Here is a 22,024-nt window from a genome sequence, read left to right as displayed (position 1 = left end):
TTCATACCCCTTTCACCAGTCTTCCTTCATCCATTCTTTCCATGTGTCCAAACCATCCTAATAGTCTTTCATCAGCCTCTCAGCCAACTCCTTTTCCACCCCAGCTCTCCTTCTCACTTCCTCGTTTCTCACTCTATCCAGCCTTGTAACCCTCACCATACTTCTCAGACATTTCATCTCAAACACATTTAAACTCTTCCTCTCTTAAATTCCATGTCTCTGCCCCACACAGCACTGTCGGCACAATCACCCTTCATACAATCTCCTCTTTGCATTAATTCCCAAATGTCTATTTCTCATTACTTTTTTAAATCCCCCAAGGCATTTATTTGCTTCTCTCAATCTACAACTTACCTCTACCTCTACTCCTCCCTTTGCAGCCACATATGACCCCAAGGACCTAAAACTATCCACTTCCTCCACATTCTCCCCTTTAAGACTTACTTCCGACTCTCCACCATCCTCTCCTCTTGTACACCTCATCACCTTATTTTTACCCACATTCACCTTCAACTTTCTCCTATCACACACCCTCCCAAACTCAGTCACTAACTCTCCCAATGCCTCCTCTGACCCTGCCACAAGTGCAGTGTCATCAGCAAACAGCAACTGACTTACCTCACACTTTTCTCCATTTTCCGCAACCAACTCCAGTCCCCTGCCCATTACTCTTGCATTTACCTCCTGTACCACCCCATCCATATACACATTGAACAGCCATGGCGACATGACACTTCCCTGACGTAGTCCCACCTTTACCTCAAACCATTCACTCTCTCCATTTCTGATTCTAACACAAGCTCTACTACTCTCATAAAAACTCTTGACTGCTCTTAACAGCTTTCCCCCAATACCATATATCTGCAAAACCTCCCACAGTGCCTTCCTGTCTACCCTATCATAAGCCTTTTCCAAATCCATAAAGGCCAAAGACATCCTTACCCTTTCCTAAAGCTTTCTCACAAATCTGTCTTATCACAAAAATCTAATCCACATAGCCCCTACCTCTTCTAAACCCACACTGCTCCTCACCAATTACTTCCTCTGTTCCTCTCCTAATTCTCTCAATCATAACCCTCCCATACGCCTTCCCATCTACACTCAACAAACTGATCCCTCTGAAACTACTACACTCACACTTGTTCCCTTTTTCTTTGAAAAGCGGAACTATACATGCACTCCTCCAGTCCTCTGGTACTCTACCCTCCCTTAGACACACATTAAACAACCTCACTAACCAGTCTACTATTACTTTACCTCCCTTCTTCAGACACTCCGCATGACACCCATCTAACCCAGGTGCCTTACCTGCTCTCATCATTTTAATTGCTACTTCCACCTCATCTTTTCTTATTTTTCCCTCATTTTCCTCACCCATCACTGTCATTTTCTTTGTGCCTCCCACTGCTATCACCATTCCCTCCCTATCCTCCTCTACATTCAACAGTTCCCTAAAATATTCTCCCCATCTTCCCCTTATTGCTTCCTCTTCCATTATCTTTTCATCTTTGCCTTTTACCTTTTCTTCCCTACTTAAATCAACTTCGCTTCCTCTTTTAATCTTTTAATAATAGTAAAAAGAAAATATTTAGGCTAAATCTTGTACATTGTGTAATGTGACCTTGGTAAAGACAAATATTGATATATTGGTATATGGAATAGTCTGGAAAACCCTACTATTGATAGTAGCCTACTGAGTGACTACCAGACCTTAAATATGACCTACAAGATATACAGTGTCCATGATTTGGCTTTTTTTTTTTTTTTTTGTAGGAATTGGTAAACAATAAGCATTGGATGCAAGAACAGTTTAGATTACTTTGCCAAAGTTTCCTACTTTTCCCAGTGATGTAGCCTAGGCTACTTGTAAGGTCCTACCTGTTGTATGATAAATGCTGATTATGAGATAGGCTAAACTAGCCTCTCAGTTTGTTGGCCTAGGCGATCTCCATAGGCTAACCTAGCCAATCATTAGCAGTTTGTATTATTTTTAAAACTTTGATGAAGAGTGTGTATATACAGTATATATATATATATATATATACAGATAAAACCTATTTTTTTTTACATGTTGATTATCGGGTTCTTAAAAAAGAAAAAAAAAGATAAAAAAGAAAACTAATGCAATAAAAAAAATGATTATTGTTTTTTTAATAATTTTATTTTTATTTATTTTATTTCATTTTATATATATATATATATATATATATATATATATATAAAAGATAATCCCAAAATAACCTTATAATCCACATTTACCTTTCTTTTTACCATAAATTGTAGGGTCGAATTTGTTTTTCCTAGACTATAGGCTGCCTCTATTCATAGGGTAGTCTAGGACTCTAACCTATATTTCTCATAGGCTAGTCTAACCAACCATTTTCATCACATTAAGATGATATCAGTTTACCCTACTTATATAAAGTACAAACTACTATTTTTTTATTTGCAAATTTCAATTGAGTAGTCTATAAGTTCTATAATTATGAATAAAGCCTATTTTTTTAATGTTTACAAATAAGAAATTTGTATAGATTTGAACTTTAACCTTGTTATTAACATAATAATACTGGTAGATTCAAGGAACATATAAAATATTTTATTATAAGAAATTTTTATGGATTGTATCTTTAACCTAGTTATTAATGTAATAATATGGGTGTATTCAAAGTACAGTACATATATTTTGTTATATTCTTGAAAGCTTTGTCTGCATTTTTACCATTACAGTAATTGGCAAGCCAACAATAGCTGTAAAATAGTCTATAGATGTGCACTGTGAAATAATTTGTTGCTATTGTGCAAATAGAAAGCAGTAGGTCATATTATTCCAAGTTTAAAAAGTCTAAAAAATTTGATATGTTTTGTGTTGAGAAAATTTAATAACCATCCAGTATAGAATAGTTTTATAGCTAGTTACAGGATATGTACCATTTATAGAAGTTTCCAGAATGTAGTTTGTATTAATGTTTCATTCATTCTATACTATGGGAGTTATAGCCAGTGGAATGTATTTCTATTTTTAATAAATACTCAATAAATATAATTATTAATTCAAATTCCTGAATAATTTGTCAACTGTCAAGTGACAGAGATGATTTTTATCTTTAAATAATTTAAACTAGCTACTTTACCTTTGTTGACAGTCTAATTAATTCAAATTATGTTAACATCTAGAACTCCATCATGTACACACGTACATGACAGTGTAGACAATAGTATATATCCACTACGTATGCACTATGCACATACATCTTCATGCATGTAAAAGTCAATGGAAGTGTTTTTGTGTGGTTTACTGTTTTGTAGGAGCTATGTCATGCTGGGATAATGCCCTGAGATAAACTTTGACCAGTCTCAGAGGCCAGATAGGAATGACATTAGAGCATATGTCACAGCATTTGGTGATGACTGAAAAGGGGAGGAACAACAGCAGCTATGAACAGTTTGCACAGGGGAAGGTTGTCTCTTTCCTGAACTCATTCCTGGTTTATATGATAACATGGTGAAATTAATTCTGCAGTAAGTACTGGGTAGGGCATCCTCCATTAACCTTTCCTCATCATGATTTGTCACATTTTTTCCTAATATTGTGATAGAAGGTTAATGAGATTGGACAAATGAAATAACAGATGATTTTTTTTTGGGGGGGCACAAAGGAAAAAGAAAATATATAGCTTGAAGTGGCAACTCTGCCATGACAGATTTGAAAGTGCTCATAAGCTGGTAGATGATCATGAGCATAAATAATACCATTATATATTTAATATATGTTTATACGAATATACGTGCTTGTGTCATACCATTATATATTTAATATATGTTTATATGAATATACGTGCTTGTGTGCATATATATATAAAGCTGGTTGAGTATATATGTGAGTATATTTACCATACAAGTGAATGTTCCACGTAAAAAATAATATACATGAAAAATATTTATAAAATGCTTGCTGAATAGGTGTGGGAGGCTGGTATATGGATCTGCAGAATAGACTTTCACATCATAGGGGCCAAGGAGTTAAGGAGTCAGGAGTTGGAGTCAGAGGAATCAAAGGAGTCGGAGTCGGACCTTATGCCATCCGACTCCTCAACCCTGTTAAAAAGTATAATGAGAAATAGATATCTGGGAATGGATGCTAAGAGGAGGTTATATGAAGGAGTGATTGTGCCAACAGCACTGTACAGAGCAGAAACATGGAACATAAGAGAGGAAGAGAGAAGGAGTTTGAATGTGTTTGACATGAAATGTCTGAGAAGTATGATAGGGGTTACTAGGCTAGAGTGAGAAATGAGGTGGTGAGGAGAACAGGGGTGGAAAGGAAGCTGGGAGGTAGGGTTGATGAAAGAGTATTAGGATGGTTTGGACACATGGAAAGAATGAGTGAAGAAAGATTTGTAAAAGAAGTGTGGAAGGCAGAGGCGGAAGGAGTGAATATGAAAGGGCATCCTAGGATGAGAAGGATGGATGGGGTGAAAGGGGCATTATAAAAGAGAAGAATGTCTGTGGAGGAAGGATAGGAGAGGATAGAAGATAGGGATGAATGGAGAAGGGTTGTGTGTGGATGATGCTGTGATGCATGAGGGGGAGTGGGTTTATTGTTCTTCAGAGGCACAATATACTTGACACACATAAGTTTATGTTCAGACAATAATGTACACATCAACCTCTCCACACCGTGGCCATGACTGACCTGCAATGGCGTAGCGTCTCCCTTTGCATGGGAAATCTCTCAGGCCTAGCAACTGAACTTTGTTATACATGCAAATTGAGTACAGATTATACAATAAATCAAATGACAAAATTCTTACTATACATTGCATTGTACATTTAATCAAAAACAACACAAGATGCACAATAACATTTATATTTCAACATAAACACTGTCCAAATTTTGGATGTCGACCCCATCACTTACAGTTCCCTTCTCTCCGTAATTATTGGTTTAATTCTGTTAAAGGTTCCTTTAAATTATTTTGTATTCTTTCTTCAATTTCTTTTCATCATTGTCATATCCACTTCCATATGGTGACGCCTACGTAGGTGGCATGAGGAGCAAGTGGGTACTCGATGATGCCGACGTCGCCTTCTTCATTATATTTATTGTAGTCGTACCTATGTAATTTTCATTCTCTCTAAACTGGCTTCATCAATTTTCTATGGTTATCAAAATACACGGGTGAAATAGAACGAACGATTGAGCACTGACTTTATCTTTTATAATGCGATTATTATGACGCAACATCGCACGTCGGGACGTGCGATGTGCCCCGGAGTGAAGAGGTATGTAAGTTAGTCATTCATCTGTAGGCCTCATGCCTCAGTTCATCCTTCTTAGTCAAGTTCTACTTAATGTATGCTGCTCATAGGATATTAAAAAATTTGGAAACGTTTTCTTGATTTTCTTCAATACTACACTTTTTAGTATTAGGTACACTACAGGACTCCCACTGGGATCCCCAATCCACTCATCAAGCCAACTCTGCTCCGACATCACTCCTTAATTCATCCAATAATTTTGACCGTTACAAATAAGTGGCTCCCTTTAAGGCGTGACTTCTCACCCAATGCACCAATAAATTTTTTCTCCCCCACCCTTTTCCAATCATACTGTTACACTGTTTCAAGCAATACTGCTTACGCAAACAATCTTGGTCACGAAGCGGAATGGCTTAGTGTTTACATTTAGTTACATAAGCGCCAATATCGATACCCTAGCTATGTTTACAAACTTAGACGGTGAGCGAGATTATGCAACCCCGCAACTCCGTCGCGTCATTTGTTTTCAAAACATTTAACTCGTAAAATGAATTTCTCGCCACATACCTACTTTTCTACAACTTCATCTACCAGCCTCTTACATTGGATATTAAATATCGTGAAGAAAATGAAGATCTATACTTACAACATAAGCACCCACTCATAAGACCACAGGCTGGAGATCTTAAAGGAAGAACTAGACAGCAGCAAGTGGGACATTGTGGGACTTGAACAATGAAGTTATGCTGAACATCTTGGCTTCTAGTGCTTCAGTACTGTCAGAATAATTGAAGAGTGTAACTGAGGAATAGGAAACAGATCTCTGGTGATTCTCGCATTTCCTTCATCTCCATAGCACTCTATAGCACCTTGGGACAATCCTATTCACATAAACTCTGGAAAAAAGTTTTCAGTACTTCCCAGCACTTAAGTATTCTTTCAATAACACATAATGCCTTGGATCACGCCTGAATACTGCTCTGGAAATAGCTTTTTAGGACTTCGCACCCCTGAAGTATTCAGTCAATAGCTGGCAAAAGAGCCATCTAGTCACAACATGACAGAACAGACTGCAACTATCAACCTCCAAAGGTTCACAGAATTCCTTCAACTGTGTTGCTCTTTTAGCTGAGGTGCTGAAATAGCCATACACTGAGGTCCATACTCTCAGCATTAATTTCCAGTTCAGCTATAGAAAATCTTCTTGCATTGTCCAAAATATGAGGCAGACAGTCTGTAGCAAAAATGTTCTACTGAGCACTGTCAGCAGTGTATAAAGACATTTTATTTGGATCAAGATCTGACACCTCTAGTTTAGATAGTACCCTTAGATGATTCATTGTTATTGGTGTAAAAGTCAAGTAACACATGGTGCACTGCATTCTCAAAATCAAAATATCTCAGAAGTGTTGGGAATCATTTTGTTGCAAGCATCAGTTGCTATTGAAAAGAGAAAAGCATATTCTTTGATGTACTCCACATGCATTTGTATTATTATTATTATTATACAGTTTTATAATATTTTCACACTGTTTTAGTTTTCCCACATGTTACACCCTTTATTATCAATGAGTCACTGTATATTTCTTTGTCAACTTTTGCTACACAATAAACAGTTATGTATAACATTGTCCAGTAATGTCGTAACACATTAGTCAATTCACTAAAAACCCACTATTGATTGGATTTAAGAAAAGAAAGGAAATAACGATTTCCGTATATTTCGATCACTTGCTGTGATCCTCTTCAAGCGGAATACATAGACAAGAGAAAACACATTACTTATATACAGAGGAGAGAGGTGGAGTGAGGGAACATGGACATTTCATATCAGGTGGCGTCTATGTTGCCACGCGGGCTTTGTGGCAAGTCGTCTGCTTTTACAATATGAGGAAGTAATTTATTAACTGCCAAGGTGGTTATATAATCAGGTGACCATTGTCCTTTTGAAATGTTAAAGTTTGGGAATTGTTTAATTAAGGAAGATTCAATAATTTTCCTTTTATAACTACATTTTGATTTGAAAATAATTTTGGCCTCGTCCCAATTTATGCAGTGATTATGGTTGGCGACGTGTTGAAATACCGCGGAGTTCTGTTGTGCGTATTTTACTGAATTTTTGTGTTCTTTTATTCTTGTTTTTAATTCTCTACCCGTTTGTCCCCAATACACTTCATCACATCCTGAGCAGGGTAATTTGTAAACTCTGAGGTTATGTCTTCTGTTGTTCTGTGATGAACGTTGACTACTTTTCTGAATAAACTATTGGGGTAACTATGAATTATTTTTATGTTGTCTTTTGGTAGCATTTGAGAAAAATTATTGATAGATTTGTTATAAGGAAGTTTTAGGCAATTTTTGTTCCATTTATGATGCTGAGATGGGTGGGAAGTGGATTTATAGTAACTGGTTTTGGCCTTACTTAAGGCGTTGTTTGTAAACCAGTCTGGGTACCCTAGTCTTCTTAACTGATTTCATATGGTTAGAATTTCTGAATCCAAATAAGATGGGCTCCATAGTCTTAGTGCCCTTAGAAAAAGACCCGAAGCAACACTGTATTTGATATTGTCAGGATGGTAACTAAAGAAGTGTACATAGCTCCTAGTGTCCGTGGGTTTTCTGTACACTGTGAAAGAAAGATGATCCTGATGTCTCATGACTAAGATGTCCAAGAATGGTAATCTATTATCCACTTCCCATTCCACTTTGAATTTAATGTTAGCAGTTAGGAGGTTGAATTTGTTGAAGAAATCATTAAAGGAACCCCACTCTTCATCCCAAATCGTGGAGGACATCTTCACGAGTAACAAGCTAAATGACGAACAAAGAGAAGCTAAGCCTAGAATACGAATGTTAGACACATTGATGAGGTGTTCTTATGGAAATCTAGAATATTGTAACCGAAATATTTTCTAGTTAGAGAAAATAGCAAAACCGCCATCTTTAAGGATTACCTCGCTTCTTTCCAGTATGGGTCAACGCGTGACAAATAAGGTTAATTTCCACTGTGCGTACCCACATGTTGTTTGAGATTACTCTTTCGTGAGAAAGCTGCAACACAAAGGTCACACTTGAAAGGCTTCTCTCCAGTGTGGGTCACCATGTGATATTTGAGGTTACTCTTTTGTGAGAAAGCTGCATCGCAAAGGTCACACTTGAAGGGCTTCTCTCCAGTGTGGGTCATCCTGTGATATTTGAGAGTACTCCTTCGTGGGAAAGCTGCATTGCACTGGTCACACTTGAAAGGTTTCTCTCCTGTGTGGGTCATCACATGATCCTTAAGAGAACTCTTAAGTGAGAAAGCTGTACCACACAGATCACATGAGAAAGGCTTCTCTCCAGAGTGGGTCACTATGTGTTGTTTGAGATTACCCATAAATGGGAAAGCTTTATCACAAAGGTCACACTTGAAAGGCTTCTCTCCAGTGTGGGTCATCATGTGATATTTGAGACTACTCTTTTGTGAGAAAGCTGCATTGCAAAGGTCACACTTCATAGGCTTTTCTCCAGTGTGGGTCATTATGTGGTAGTTGAGACTACCCTTTTGTGAAAAAGCTGCATCGCACATGTCACATTGGAAAGGTTTCTCTCCTGTGTGGGTCATCACATGATCCTTAAGAGAACTCTTAAGTGAGAAAGCTGTATCGCAAAGGTCACACTTGAAGGGCTTCTCTCCAGAGTGGGTCACTACGTGACGTTTGAGATTACCCATATGTGAGAAAGCTGCATCACAAAGGTCACACTTGAAAGGCTTCTCTCCAGTATGGGTCATCACATGATATTTGAGATTACTCTTTCGTGAGAAACCTACATTGCACAGATCACACATGAAAAGCTTCTCTCCAGTGTGGGTCATCATGTGAGATTTGAGGTTACCCTTTCCTGAGAAAGCTGCATCGCACAAGTCACACTTGAAAGGCTTTTCTCCAGTGTGGGTCATTATGTGAGATTTGAGACTACTCCTTTGTGAGAAAGCTGCATCGCAAAGGTCACATTGGAAAGGTTTCTCTCCGGTGTGGGTCATCACGTGAACCTTGAGAGCACTCTTAAGTGAGGAAGCTGCATTGCAAAAGTCACACTTGAAGGGCTTTTCTCCTGTGTGGGTCATCATGTGTTGTTTGAGATTACCCATCTGTGAGAAAGCTTTATCACAAAGGTCACACTTAAAAGGCTTCTCTCCAGTGTGGGTCATCATGTGATATTTCAGAGCAGTCTTTCCTGAGAGAGCTGCATCGCACAGGTCACACTTGAAAGGCTTCTCTCCTGTGTGGGTCATCATGTGGTATCTGAGAGAACGTTTTGTGGAAAAAGCTGCATCGCACAGGTCACACTTGAAAGGCTTCTCTCCTGTGTGGGCCCTGATGTGACATTTGTGATCACTCTTTTTTGAGAAACTTGCTTTACAAATGTCACATTAGAAAGGCTTCTCTCCTGTGTGTGTCATGATGATGTGATATCTGAGATTATACTTTTTTTGAGAAAGCTGCATCACACTGGTCACATTGGAAAGGCTTTTCTCCATTGTGGGTCATTGTGTGAGATTTGAGACTACATTTTTGTATGAAAGCTGCATCGCAGAGGTCACACTTGAAAGGCTTTTCTCTAGTGTGGGTCATCATGTGTCGTTTGAGATCATTCCTTTGTGCGAAAGCTGCATCACACAGGTCACATTTGAAAGTTTTGTCTTCTCCAGTGTGGGACGTCACTTGTTATTCAAGAACACTAATTCATGAGAAATCTGCATCAGGCAAGATACTGGAAAAGTTTCTCTCCAGTGTGAATCATATCATGATATTAAAGACAACTCATGAGACAGGTAAGTCACAGATGCCACACAGGATTCTCTTTGTTATATGACAAATTGAAGGAATCTTTGGATACCCTTTTCCAATGAAATGATGATATTTACCCTCGATCTGAAAGAAAATATATCATAAGTTTGACATCTAACTTTTTAAGGAACACAAGCATATACAATTACAGTGGGTCATTAACCAAAATACAGTAGGGGAAGGGGACAAACAACTCGTATCATAGAAGAAATTTAAAGGAATAAGAAAGAAATAGAAGGTTGAGCAAATAACACTGATGTTGTTGAATAAATACTACAAAGAGATAGAGGACACGAGAAAGGTATTGGTGTATAATGTGTGATACAATAACATAGAGAATAAGTAATCTATGTAAAATTTTCATTTAGGATCACTACACAGGTGGCACCGATCCCCAAGAGGAGCTACAACTGCCTTGGGGAGTACCACAATCCTTTTTCTCAACATGCAATGTTACGTTTTTTCTGCACCGAGGGGTGATTTTCTGGCAATCACACCTCTTCTTCTACTTTTAGCCGGAGATGTAGAGAGCAATCCTGGGCCCACCACAAAATACACATGCCCAACATGCTCTAAACCCATTACCTCGAGCAGACAGACAAAGGGCTCAGTTCAGTGCAATATGTTCAAAAACTGGGCCCACCTCACTTGTACAACACTTGCTGACACAAACCAATACACAAACACTTGGACATGTTCTACCTGCCCTCCAGTAACCCCACTCCCACCTCCCCAACCACAGCCAGCACCCTTACCCACTCCCAATTTCCCTTTGCCCTTATCCCCAATCAATACTCCCTTTCCTTTGTCCCCAATCTCTCCTTTCCCCCCTCTAACCCAGATCCTATACCTTCCCCATTAACACCCCAACCTCAACCCCAAACGGCAACATACAACACATACAGAACACACAACATCAACATATTACAACACAACATTGACGGTATTAACACGAAAAAACATGAACTTGAATACTTTCTTAAACAACACAACATACACATTGCAATTATACAAGAAACAAAACTAAGACACTCACACAAAACACCATCATTTCATAATTACACCACCATCAGACAAGACCGGACCGACGGCAATGGCGGTGGACTCATCACCCTGATCCACCACTCCATCTGTTTTGTGGACACAAGTGCCACAACCAAAATTCTCCTCCCTACCACAGATAACACTACAGAAATCCAATCCATTCGAATCTGCACAGGCAACAAATCAACACTGACAATAGTTAACATGTACATTCCCCCCCAATCATCCCCCACAGTTCCAAACACCTTCAGGCCTCAATTTAGCCAACTAGCCTCAATTCCCAACCTGATCATGGGTGGTGACTTCAACGCCAAGTCGTCTGCCTGGTATGTCGACAACCCTGACACAGACAGAGGGCTTGATATACAGACTTAGTTTGACTCATTGACTATCATGAACAACACACATAATCATACACATATCCCACACCAAGCCCTCTACACTCCCTCCTCTCCTGATATCACCTTTTGCTCCCCCTGCCTAACCCCAACAACATCATGGAGAGTGGTCGGAACCCTTGGTTCTGACCACCTTCCAATCATCATCACCACCAAAACAAGATGCACCCCAGTTGGCCACAGACACACATACACCAATTACAAGAGAGCTAACTGGGAAGCTTCTACTGAAGAGACAGAACAACATTTTGAAACACTTAACAGAACACCAATCACAAACATAAACAATGCTGTGCACACTTTTAATACAATCATACAAAACGCAGACAAGAGATACATCCCTAGAGGCAACAGAAAATCACACAACTCCAACTTTACACCAGAAATCCAAGGCCTCATCAGACAACGAGACACGCTTAAACACAATACCCCCACACCTATCCCTCAAAACATAGCAGACCAAATACAAACACTAAACACTGTGATTGCCAATAAAATACATGAACAAAAAACACAAAATTGGCAAAACTTTATCAATACACTTGGATGCTATACAGAATGTCTGAAGAAAGGAGATACAGTTATGGTGGACTGGCTGGTGAGGTTATTTAATGTTTAAGAGAGGGTAGAGTGCCTGTATTGTTCCACTTTACAAGGGATATGGGGACAAGTGCGGGTGTAGTAGTTTCAGAGGGATCAGCTTGTTGAGTGTAGTTGGGAAGGCTTATGGGAGGGTCTTGATTGAGAGGATTAGGAGAGGAACAGAGTGAGTAATTGGTGAGGAACAGTGTGGGTTTAGGACAGGTAGGGGTTGTGTAGATCAGATTTTTGTGGTAAGACATATATGTAAGAAAACAATAGGAAAAGGTAAGGATGTTTTTTGGGCTTTTATGGATCTGGAAAAGTCTTACGACAGGGTAGACAGGAAGGCACTGTGGGAGGTACTGTAGATATATGGGATAGGAGGAAAGCTGTTAAGAGCAGTCAAGAGTTTTTTACGACAGTAGTAGAGCTTGTGTTAGGATTAGAAATGGAGCGATTGAATGGTTTGAGGTATAGGTGGGATTTCCTCAGGGATGTGTTATGTCACCCTGGCTGTTCAATCTTTACATGGATGGGGTGGTGCAAGAGGTGAATGCAAGGGTAGTGGGTCAGGGGTTGAAGATGGTTAAAGAAAATGGAGAAAAGTGGGAGATGAGCCAGTTGTTGTTTGCTGACGACACTGTGCTTGTGGCAGGATCAGAGGAAATGAGAAAATGTGTGAAAGAAGGAAGCTGAAGTTAAATGTGGGCAAAAGTAAGGTGACGAGATGTACAAGGGGAGAGAGTGACAGCAGGCTGGAAGTGAGAATTAAGGGTGAGAGACTGGAAGAAGTGGATAGTTTTAGATACCTGGGTGCAAATGTGGAAGGAAAGGGAGGAGTGGGGGTGGAGGTAGAATGTAGATTGAGAGAAGCGAGTAAATGCCTTGGTGGATTAAAAAGTATAATGAGAAATAGATATTTGGGAATGGATGCTAAGAGGAGGTTATATGAAGGAGTGATTGTGCCAACAGCACTGCACAGAGCAGAAACATGGAACATAAGAGAGGAAGAGAGAAGGAGTTTGAATGTGTTTGAGATGAAATGTCTGAGAAGTATGATAGGGGTTACTAGGCTAGATAGAGTGAGAAATGAGGTGGTGAGGAGAACAGGGGTGGAAAGGAAGCTGGGAGGTAGGGTTGATGAAAGAGTATTAGGATGATTTGGACACATGGAAAGAATGAGTAAAGAAAGATTAGTAAAAGAAGTGTGGAAGGCAGAGGTGGAAGGAGTGAATATGAAAGGGCATCCTAGGATGAGAAGGATGGATGGGGTGAAAGGGGCATTACAAAAGAGAAGAATGTCTGTGGAGGAAGGATGGGAGAGGATAGAAGATAGGGGTGAATGGAGAAGGGTTGTGTGTGGATGATGCTGTGATGCATGAGGGGGAGTGAGGAAGTATGTATGAGAAAAAATTTGACGCAGCCCGAAGGGATTTCTCCCCGTCTTCTCCTTTTCTGCATGAGGGGACGGAGAGAGGGGGTCGCCAAATTTATGAAGCGGCCTTGCTGTGGATGTGCTGTGTCTTGCGACACTGCTTTTGACCCAGGGCAGTGGACAGGATGCAGGGATGACCCATCATCCAGGAGGTGCCAAGATGAGAGGGAGGGTGGAGGGGAGTGGAATATATAGGAAATGGAATGGGTGGGAATGGTTTCTATTGCTATATTGCGCCCATCGTCAAAATTAAAAAAATACCGACCTGTGTCACAGGCCTGATAAAAAAAAAAAAAAAAAAGTTGTCATCCTCGAGTGAAAAAAATAAAATAATAATAATAATAAACCCTACATATATCTAGGTTAGGTTACACTCACCCCCCCCCTTCCACCTCGGTTTCATCATCGACTAAAATAAGGCACACGGTGGGAATAGCTTGTTGAGTTATGGTTATTCTGGCACTTGAAATGAATTACAAATAAATTGTCATGAAAACTGGTTGGAACTAACATCAACCCAGACAACATCAACTCATGAACTGACAAAGAAAATAACCTGGTATTTATTTTAGAAGTGCACACCTACATGATATAGCAACTAAATAATAATTTTGTAAATTATAATAACAAATCAATAAATACATGTACCCGATTATTCAGCCTATATATTTCTTTGTCCTAGGACTACACTAACCAAAAGCAAAGTCGAAAAATGTTAAAGGGTGAACTCATGTGCACGCAAAAAAAAAAAAAAAAAACACGCCTCATTACCACAGAATAAATATATGTACAAAATTGACGAGTGTCTATAATAACACTTGTTACATACACGACGGTTGTGCTTGCATTTCCTATGCCACTTGTTTGTATCGAATTAATACTATGTAGACTTGTAGAGTGAATTTCTGAAATTGGATTTTTGTTCCGAGGAAGACGAAGTGGCAGCCCCCTTAGAAGATTGTAAACAAAAAGTGTACATAACAAGCTCTGCACAATTAGCCATTTGTAATTCTCAAAATAATTTTTGTTAAATATTGTCGACAATTTTATATAATGAGGAGAGGAAATATAATATCTTGCAAAATATACTTAGAAGTATTGATTTGTCAACTATATAATTAATGAAGGCGATTTTTCAAGCGCACTGTGTATGTTACATACAACATGCATTCGTATAGCATAAATAGAGAGCTGAAAGAATGTTGTATTATTGTTTACTCTTCAGAGAACAAACAACCTAATGTCATAACTTTGGCGTTGTGACACCTGACTGCCTAGTGCTTCCCATTTTCCGTCGTCTTCAGCCCCGTCGGCCATTACTTTTCCTTTGCTCTATGGAAGTGCTGGAAGTCTTAAGGCCTCCAGTAACTACTTCTTGGTATTTGTGTTCCCCCTTCTCCCCAGCAAACGTTGTGAAAGATTAGCGCTAATTGATTGCAGTGACTCAAAATCGGAGTCATCACAGGCATTATAATGTTAAAATTGAAACATCTCAACTTCTCACGTAATTTAACTAATTCACCACATTACATTTTGTATCCTTGTACTTTGTGATTATGATTGATACCTTTTAATTATGTATTACCATTTGATCGTATTTCTCATTGTTTTGGTTGGAGGGTTTGCTGCGTTACATACCAACCCCCACTTGAGCACTTGCCATTTCTCGTCTAGGCTAGTTAGGACCAAGGTCAAACGAATACTATAAGGTACGTTAGCGGGGGGGGGGGTGAGGGAGAGCCAGTCAGTCACACACACCAGTGTGTGGAGCGAAGCTCCATCTTCTGATTAAAGGGGTAGCTAAGGCAGACAAATAACATATAAAAAAACATGGAAAACATTTTCATAGCTTTTCTGGCAGTCATATCTCAGATACTGATAATTTGAGGATAAGAAAGTGATACTGAGTAATTTCAATATTATGTGAACATCATAGTGTAATTTTAAAGCTTACCATACATACAGATGGTTTTCTTTAAATTTTACATTTTCTTTCACCTCTCACTCTCTCCCCCTCTGAATTTCCTATGACGTCACGGAGGAGGTGCGCGGAGGGGGGAGGGTGCTCAACGTACCTTATAGTATTCGTTTTACCTTGGTTAGGACCATGTGTCCCTTTCTCGTAACTAGTGCCTGCCTCACAAGACTATTACAATTGCCTCAACTTCTGCCCAGACGCTGCGTCGCATTCCTTTAGCAATTTTCAACGATTGGAAAAGTGCCCGCCGAAAAACAGCGAACTGTGTCTCATGCTTGGTGCCGCTGGTATCACTTGGTGGCAGTAGGCACGCGGCACTCCTATAGAACGCGTCCTCTTACGACCTCGCAACCTCGTCAGTGAACAAATACCCACGAACATGAACCATTTATTCCCATCGTTGCAAGGTCTAAATATACAGGTCAGACCGTTTGAATTCTTCTGCGCAGCTTCAGACGTCATTAGGCTGAGTCCATTTTCTCTTTGTGAAACACTGAAGAAAACTGTGAAACGCCAAGGAAGACAGGAACTATAATATTTTATATAATATATATATATCATATATTCATATAGACAGGAACTCTAATATTTTATATATATTTTTTATATAACATTTGTCAGAATATAACTAATTGCGTGGAGCGGTGCGAGCGAAGGCAACGTCTTTCCCAAACGACGCACCAGCTTCAACTGACAGCTATAGGACCCGCCAACCCCACTTTGAACAGCCAGGTGACGTTCACAGGCCCGCTGCGCCAACTCCCTCGAAATTCGGTCGGAAGTGGTTAGACCTTATATTCTTAGAGCCTGCGTCGTTGGTCATCGCCAATCGTGTTGCAGTGACTCGTGTTTCGTGTGTCCCGGAACTTACAGAAAGAAGAAAACGTGCTTCGTGACGGCCCCCGATATCAGAATCTACAAGTTCAGTCGGGGATCACACTCAACCCTATTCCAGTGAGTCAATGCGTTGAACTTACGTATTCAGGAAAATTGACTTATAGAATGTGACGAAGCAAGGAAAGATTGACGAAATCATGGAAATGAAATCGTTGGGTTCGATTCCCCTCCCCCACACGCGTTCGGTGCTGTCGACTAAGGGCAGGCTTGGTTCCCGCCGCCCCTATGTGACGCATGCATGGCTCAACGAATATCGAGAGCATCCTGTTCAACTGAGGGCATCCACTCATTTGAAGACATCACCAGTCAGTGTAGCACTATCACAGGAGAGAACGAAGGAATAATTAGAGGCATCTTATTGTTTTAGCTAGGTCTTAGAGCGCGTAGGGCTAGCCAGGTAGGAAGTCTCGAACCAAATACGTATGTTGTATCTTACCCAGTTAGTTGATAAGTCAATCACTGTGAAACAATTTTCATGGTACATTTATTAAAGATGAATATCAATTGCATGTTACTGACTGTGGATACATCCTAAATCATAATAAAATCAGTGTAGTAGGTTGTGTTTAATTAGCCCTAGGAGTGTAAATTACACGAGTTTGCTCCCCTCCCTTTGAGAAGCATTTCTCTGCTCCTTTGAAATTGCACGCTCGGCTTGAAGGAAACTACGTGCGTGGTCCCGTCCGGGATCTCAAGTTTCCTGGACTTTGGCTCCCATCTACAGCTACCACCCTTCACCAATTTCCCAGTGTATGAGAATTCTCATGCCCCTCAACTATCCCGTCCCCCTTCCACTGTCCAGGGATTTCGGGACACATAATGGCAGTCTATATTTTGCATTTTACTCCTTTACTTGCCATCTAACGTGGTGGATAGGCTTCAGAATCGTAATGACTACAAAAGTGATGTCGATGGAGAGGAAATGTCTGCAGAGTCGCCCATATCGAACAAGTTTTATAAGAAAGATGAGACAAAGGACCCACTGCTAACTGAAACGTCCCTGATGACAGACAGGGAAATTCCTCATAGATACGTCGGGAGTACCGTCATAATGACGGCGTGGACAACTGGGCACCCTATAGACATTGTTATAGCCAACCGTGAATCAAATCACTTTCAAATCGCCCGCCTACTACTCACGGCCTCGAACAGGACTCGTAGCCATCATACGTATTCCCAACGTTCAAGTTCGAACCTTGCCATGAAACTATTGGCCCCGCCTTCCTCGGGTATATAAGGTGAAACCGGCTGTCCGCCCCCGCACACGGACTCCCACTCACACAACCCCAGGCCTCACTTACTTCTCGCTGTATATTGGTGCCTTGCTGTTCTGTTCGCAGGTATAGTATTAATCAATCTTGGACTTATATACCATTACTTTTGTATATTTAGTATTGTTGTGCCCCTTTGTTATTTTTCTTGTATGTATTTATGTTAAATGTCCCTGTGTACTTTGAGTGTATGATCGTAAATGCTAAACAGTAAAGCTTTATTTTTATTTGTAAATATGGTTTATTTAATTTTCGTGCAGACTTCTATCTTACCTCCATCCTTACTTACATTCAGCCTCAAATAGAGCTTTCCTCGGAACGTACTTTTATCTACCTAAATTATCTATACGTTCCACTTTATTGTTGTGGGCTTGCTTCCCAACTGGAACTCGACTTACTCCTAGACTCGACTTAAGTTCCACTCTTTACATTAACTCAGGTCAAACCAAGTAAACAACCTATGGCAACATATAAGACTACACCGAATATAATGAATAAGGTGACACCAGAGAAATATCTCACCAGAAACCAGTTGGCAGGGGGGGTGACATTACTGCCAAAATCCCTTCGTAGAAACCATGAATTACACAACCAAAGGAAAACCGGGCGTTCCTGTTGGATCTTCGTCTCCTAAAGGTCCAACCGCATTGCTTTGCGTTCTCACGGGCAGTGTGCCACCGAGTGTCAGTAAACACTGTCCAAATCTTGGATGTCGACCCCATCACTTACAGTTCCCTTCTCTCCGTAATTATTGGTTTAATTCTGTTAACCGTTCCTTTAAATCATTTTGTATTCTTTCTTCCCTTCAATTTCTTTTCATCATTGTCTTAATGTAAGTTAGTCACTCATTGGTAGGCCCCATGCCTAAGTTCATCCTTCTTAGTCAAGTTCTACTTAATATATGCTGCTCGTAGGATGTTTAAAAATTTGGAAACGTTTTCTTGATTTTCTTCACTACTTCTACACTTTTTAGTATTAGGTACACTAGAGGACTCCCACTGGGATCCCCAATCCACTCGTCAAGCCAACTCTGCTCCGACGTCACTACTTAATTCATCCAATAATTTTGACCGTTACAAATAAGTGGCTCCCTTTAGGGCGTGACTTTTTTTCCTCCACCCTTCTCCAATCATACTGTTATACTGTTTCAAGCAATAATGGTTACGCAAACAATCTTGGTCACGAAGCGGAATGGTTTAGTGTTTACATTTCGTTACATAAGCGCCAATATCGATACCCTAGCTATGTTTACAAACTTAGACGGTGAGAGAATCAACTTAGCGCTCCTAGAGGTCGGACGTCTCTCCACTACAGCTCCCTCGACAAACGCCCAGGAATCTTCGCCGGCCGGTGGTGGTGAGATATATCTCCTTTGCTGCTGCCGGTCTGGCACAGGCCGACCTCTTCGTTGACGTCGGCAGGCGGGTTTTCACCAAGACAAATACACACATTTCCCAAGTCACGTAATTCTCTGTTTTCAGAGTAGTGCTTGGAAGAAAAGAGGTACATGCACACTTACTCGCTGGCTTAGCAGAGGCCTAACCCAACTCTTAATCAGAGCCCTCATCTAATCGCAGGCTGGTCGACGGAGAGGAATGGGGACGTCTCTCTGTCCAACCGGCCCGCAACCTAATGCTGGCCTCTTCGCTGACGCTGGCGAGCGAGTTTACACTTCTGACATTTACACACAATTCCCAATCACGTAATCCTCTGCTCTTTATTGGAAATTATGACATTTTAAGACCATGGTATTACTGAGTTTTGCAAATCAATTTATTGGATCCAATTTGTAGGTGTTTTAAACATGCTTTTTTATTGGATCTTTTAAGGGTCAGTATATATTTAGTGTTGCAGACATTTTGTAGAGATTACTTATTTCTTTTTTATGTATAGCAAATATTTTGGTTTACTATTAGGTTCATGACAACATCCATTGAAGGGGATTTCTTTCAATCTTTTTTTTGCCAGTTTATGCAGAAATAGTTTTAATAGCTCCTTGTATGAAATATTTTTATCAAATTTGTAATTCCAGAATATTGCTGTGGATGCCAAGTCCTGTAAGAGAGTAATAGAAAATGGTTGGCCGCAATGACCAAGTGGTAGCTGCTGCCAAGCCCTGTAAGAGACTCATAGGTGAGGCTCATAGATAAAGGTAGACAAGTGAGGTAGATGGAGGGGTAGTTGGTGAGGATTTCATTTTTATGAGTTGAGTGCTTGGTAAACAGCAGTTTGTAGGCTAGAAGTTGCACAAGCTCACTCTCTGCATGTTTACAAATAGTTGCCGGGGACCCAATTTCATTGCTGTATAATGTTCATGTTTCTGCTGATGTAACAATATGTAAACTAAGTCAGTGTGCAGTGAATTCAAGATTGTTTGAGTAAGTATTGTATTGCAAAGTTGTAATGGTGGATCTGATTGGAGAAAGGGTGGAGGAGAAAATTGAATTGCTTCACGATATAAAGTTAAAGATCATTGGACTAAAGACATCATGACGTCATTTCAGAACTGACATAAGACCTAAATTAAGTGTTCTCAAGGGGAGTCCCTTGGTGCAACTTAGAGAACCAAGTGTAGTAATATTCGGGAAGAAAAGAAAGAAAAATTAAGCTCCTTTTACTTACCCATATACAGAAAAACGGTGAATTGAGAATCAGAAGCCTGACAGTGCAAAATACAGTTACTAAGTGAACTCAATCAGAAATTAACTAAGTCGAATAATCGGAGGCACAGGGTCTACCAAATAAAAGGGTAAGTAATAAATAGCTGTAATGAAAGATATTGGAGAAAGAAGAAAGTGAGAGTAGTACTAAACGAAATTAAAGGACGGAAGAAAGACAGCAACAGAATGGTTACAGATGTCACAATGATAGTTACAATGTTATTTACCTTGACTGTAGCAAAGTGTTCTACAAAGTGCCCCACCAGAGACTACTAAATAAAATTAAAGCCCATAGCATAAGAGAAAAAGTGTTAGAATGGATTAGAACTTGGATTAGTGACAGAAAACAGCGGGTCACCATAAATGGTGTAAAATCCAAATGGGGGAGTGTTTCTAGTGGTTCCCCAGGGCTCAGTTTTGGATCCCTTATTGTTCATTATTTACATTAATGACTTGGACAATGCAATTAATAGTGATGTTAGTAAGTTTACAGATGACATTAAAATAAGATGCCTAATTTATAGTTTTTTTTATAGGTTTATTCAACAATATTAAATACAATTAGACATACATATATACATTTTTTTTTTTTTTTTTTTTTTACAAAATTGGTAGTTGAAAAGGGAGAGCAAGAAGCAAAGCTTATGGGGAAATTAGGTCAGGAGACTACGCTGAGATTCTACAGGTGAAATGGCAAATGGACTTCAACATCTCAAAGTGCAGTGTGTTAAACATAGGGCCATACAATCCTGAAAACAGATATAGCTTAGATAACACTTTTTAGAGAAAACTGAGTGTGAGGGAGACTTGGGAATTCTAGTGAGTCCTGATCAATCCAGGAAACAGTACACAGCAGGAATAAAGCTATACAAAATTAGGAAAAAGTGTGAAATAGTATTTTGTGTCTTCCTCCTTCTGAATGTGAAATCTGATTAAAAGCAGTAACAATTAAAATAAGACATTAGATTATTTTTTTTTTCTTTTTAGATCATAATGGAGGATGCATTCACATTTTCAAAAATGGTGGGTTGTGTATCTGTGAGGTATGTTACAATGACTATATGCACAGTATTAAAATTGTTAGCAACAGTGGGGTGTATCCATGCACAATATCACAATTGTTTCACACTTGTCAGAAACTGAGATAGCATATTCAACTGACTTCAACTTTTTGCCTAAGACACATGCTAGTGAAGCTACATAAAAATTCTCAATGCTTCACAGAATACCACAAGAAAAATCTTTCAATACTTATTGGCATTGTTCTTATATATTGGCAAGGCTCCAATTCTTCATGATTGACAAAGGCTTCAGGTTGCACATCTAACACACAAAAGGTCCCAAGTAGTTCAGGTCTCCCATCTCAGACATGCACCATATACATCAGCAAAATTAATCTTATCTGTAAAAATTATTTGGATTAATACATAATTCACAAATGATGCTATAAACATATTCCTGATACTCCTCTGGACTTAAGGGTTCTACATGAAAACTAATACATTGTGTTTTACAATCCTCAATGTCACATTTATCATCATCATCAAATTCTATCCTAGTCCTTTTTAAATCATCTACATGTCTAATTGATTCCTCCCTAGTTTTTAAGTGTAAAATCTTGTATTTATTTCCACCTGCAAAGTCAATTATTCTATGTGGACCTGA

At 39.5% G+C, this 22,024-nt stretch overlaps 1 protein-coding gene across 1 annotated transcript; it reads right to left on the bottom strand.

Annotated features, from left to right (window-relative positions):
• Nucleotides 1–2,229: 2,229 nt before the first annotated feature.
• On the bottom strand, nt 2,230–14,513 carry LOC143030407 (uncharacterized). The gene is made up of 3 exons (XM_076193555.1): nt 14,383–14,513; nt 9,732–10,178; nt 2,230–9,676 (listed from the first exon to the last, which is right to left on the bottom strand). Exons 2-3 carry the CDS (start codon nt 9,879–9,881, stop codon nt 8,258–8,260), a joined length of 1,569 nt encoding a protein of 522 aa, XP_076049670.1. The 5' UTR covers nt 9,882–10,178; nt 14,383–14,513; the 3' UTR covers nt 2,230–8,257.
• Nucleotides 14,514–22,024: the final 7,511 nt, after the last annotated feature.

The sequence above is a fragment of the Oratosquilla oratoria genome, chromosome 12, assembly GCF_046742065.1.
Source record: "Oratosquilla oratoria isolate Oo_2021 chromosome 12, ASM4674206v1, whole genome shotgun sequence".
NCBI lineage: Eukaryota > Metazoa > Arthropoda > Malacostraca > Stomatopoda > Squillidae > Oratosquilla > Oratosquilla oratoria.
Note: the sequence above shows the minus strand (reverse complement) of the source record. Positions and strands in the feature narration are given on the sequence as shown.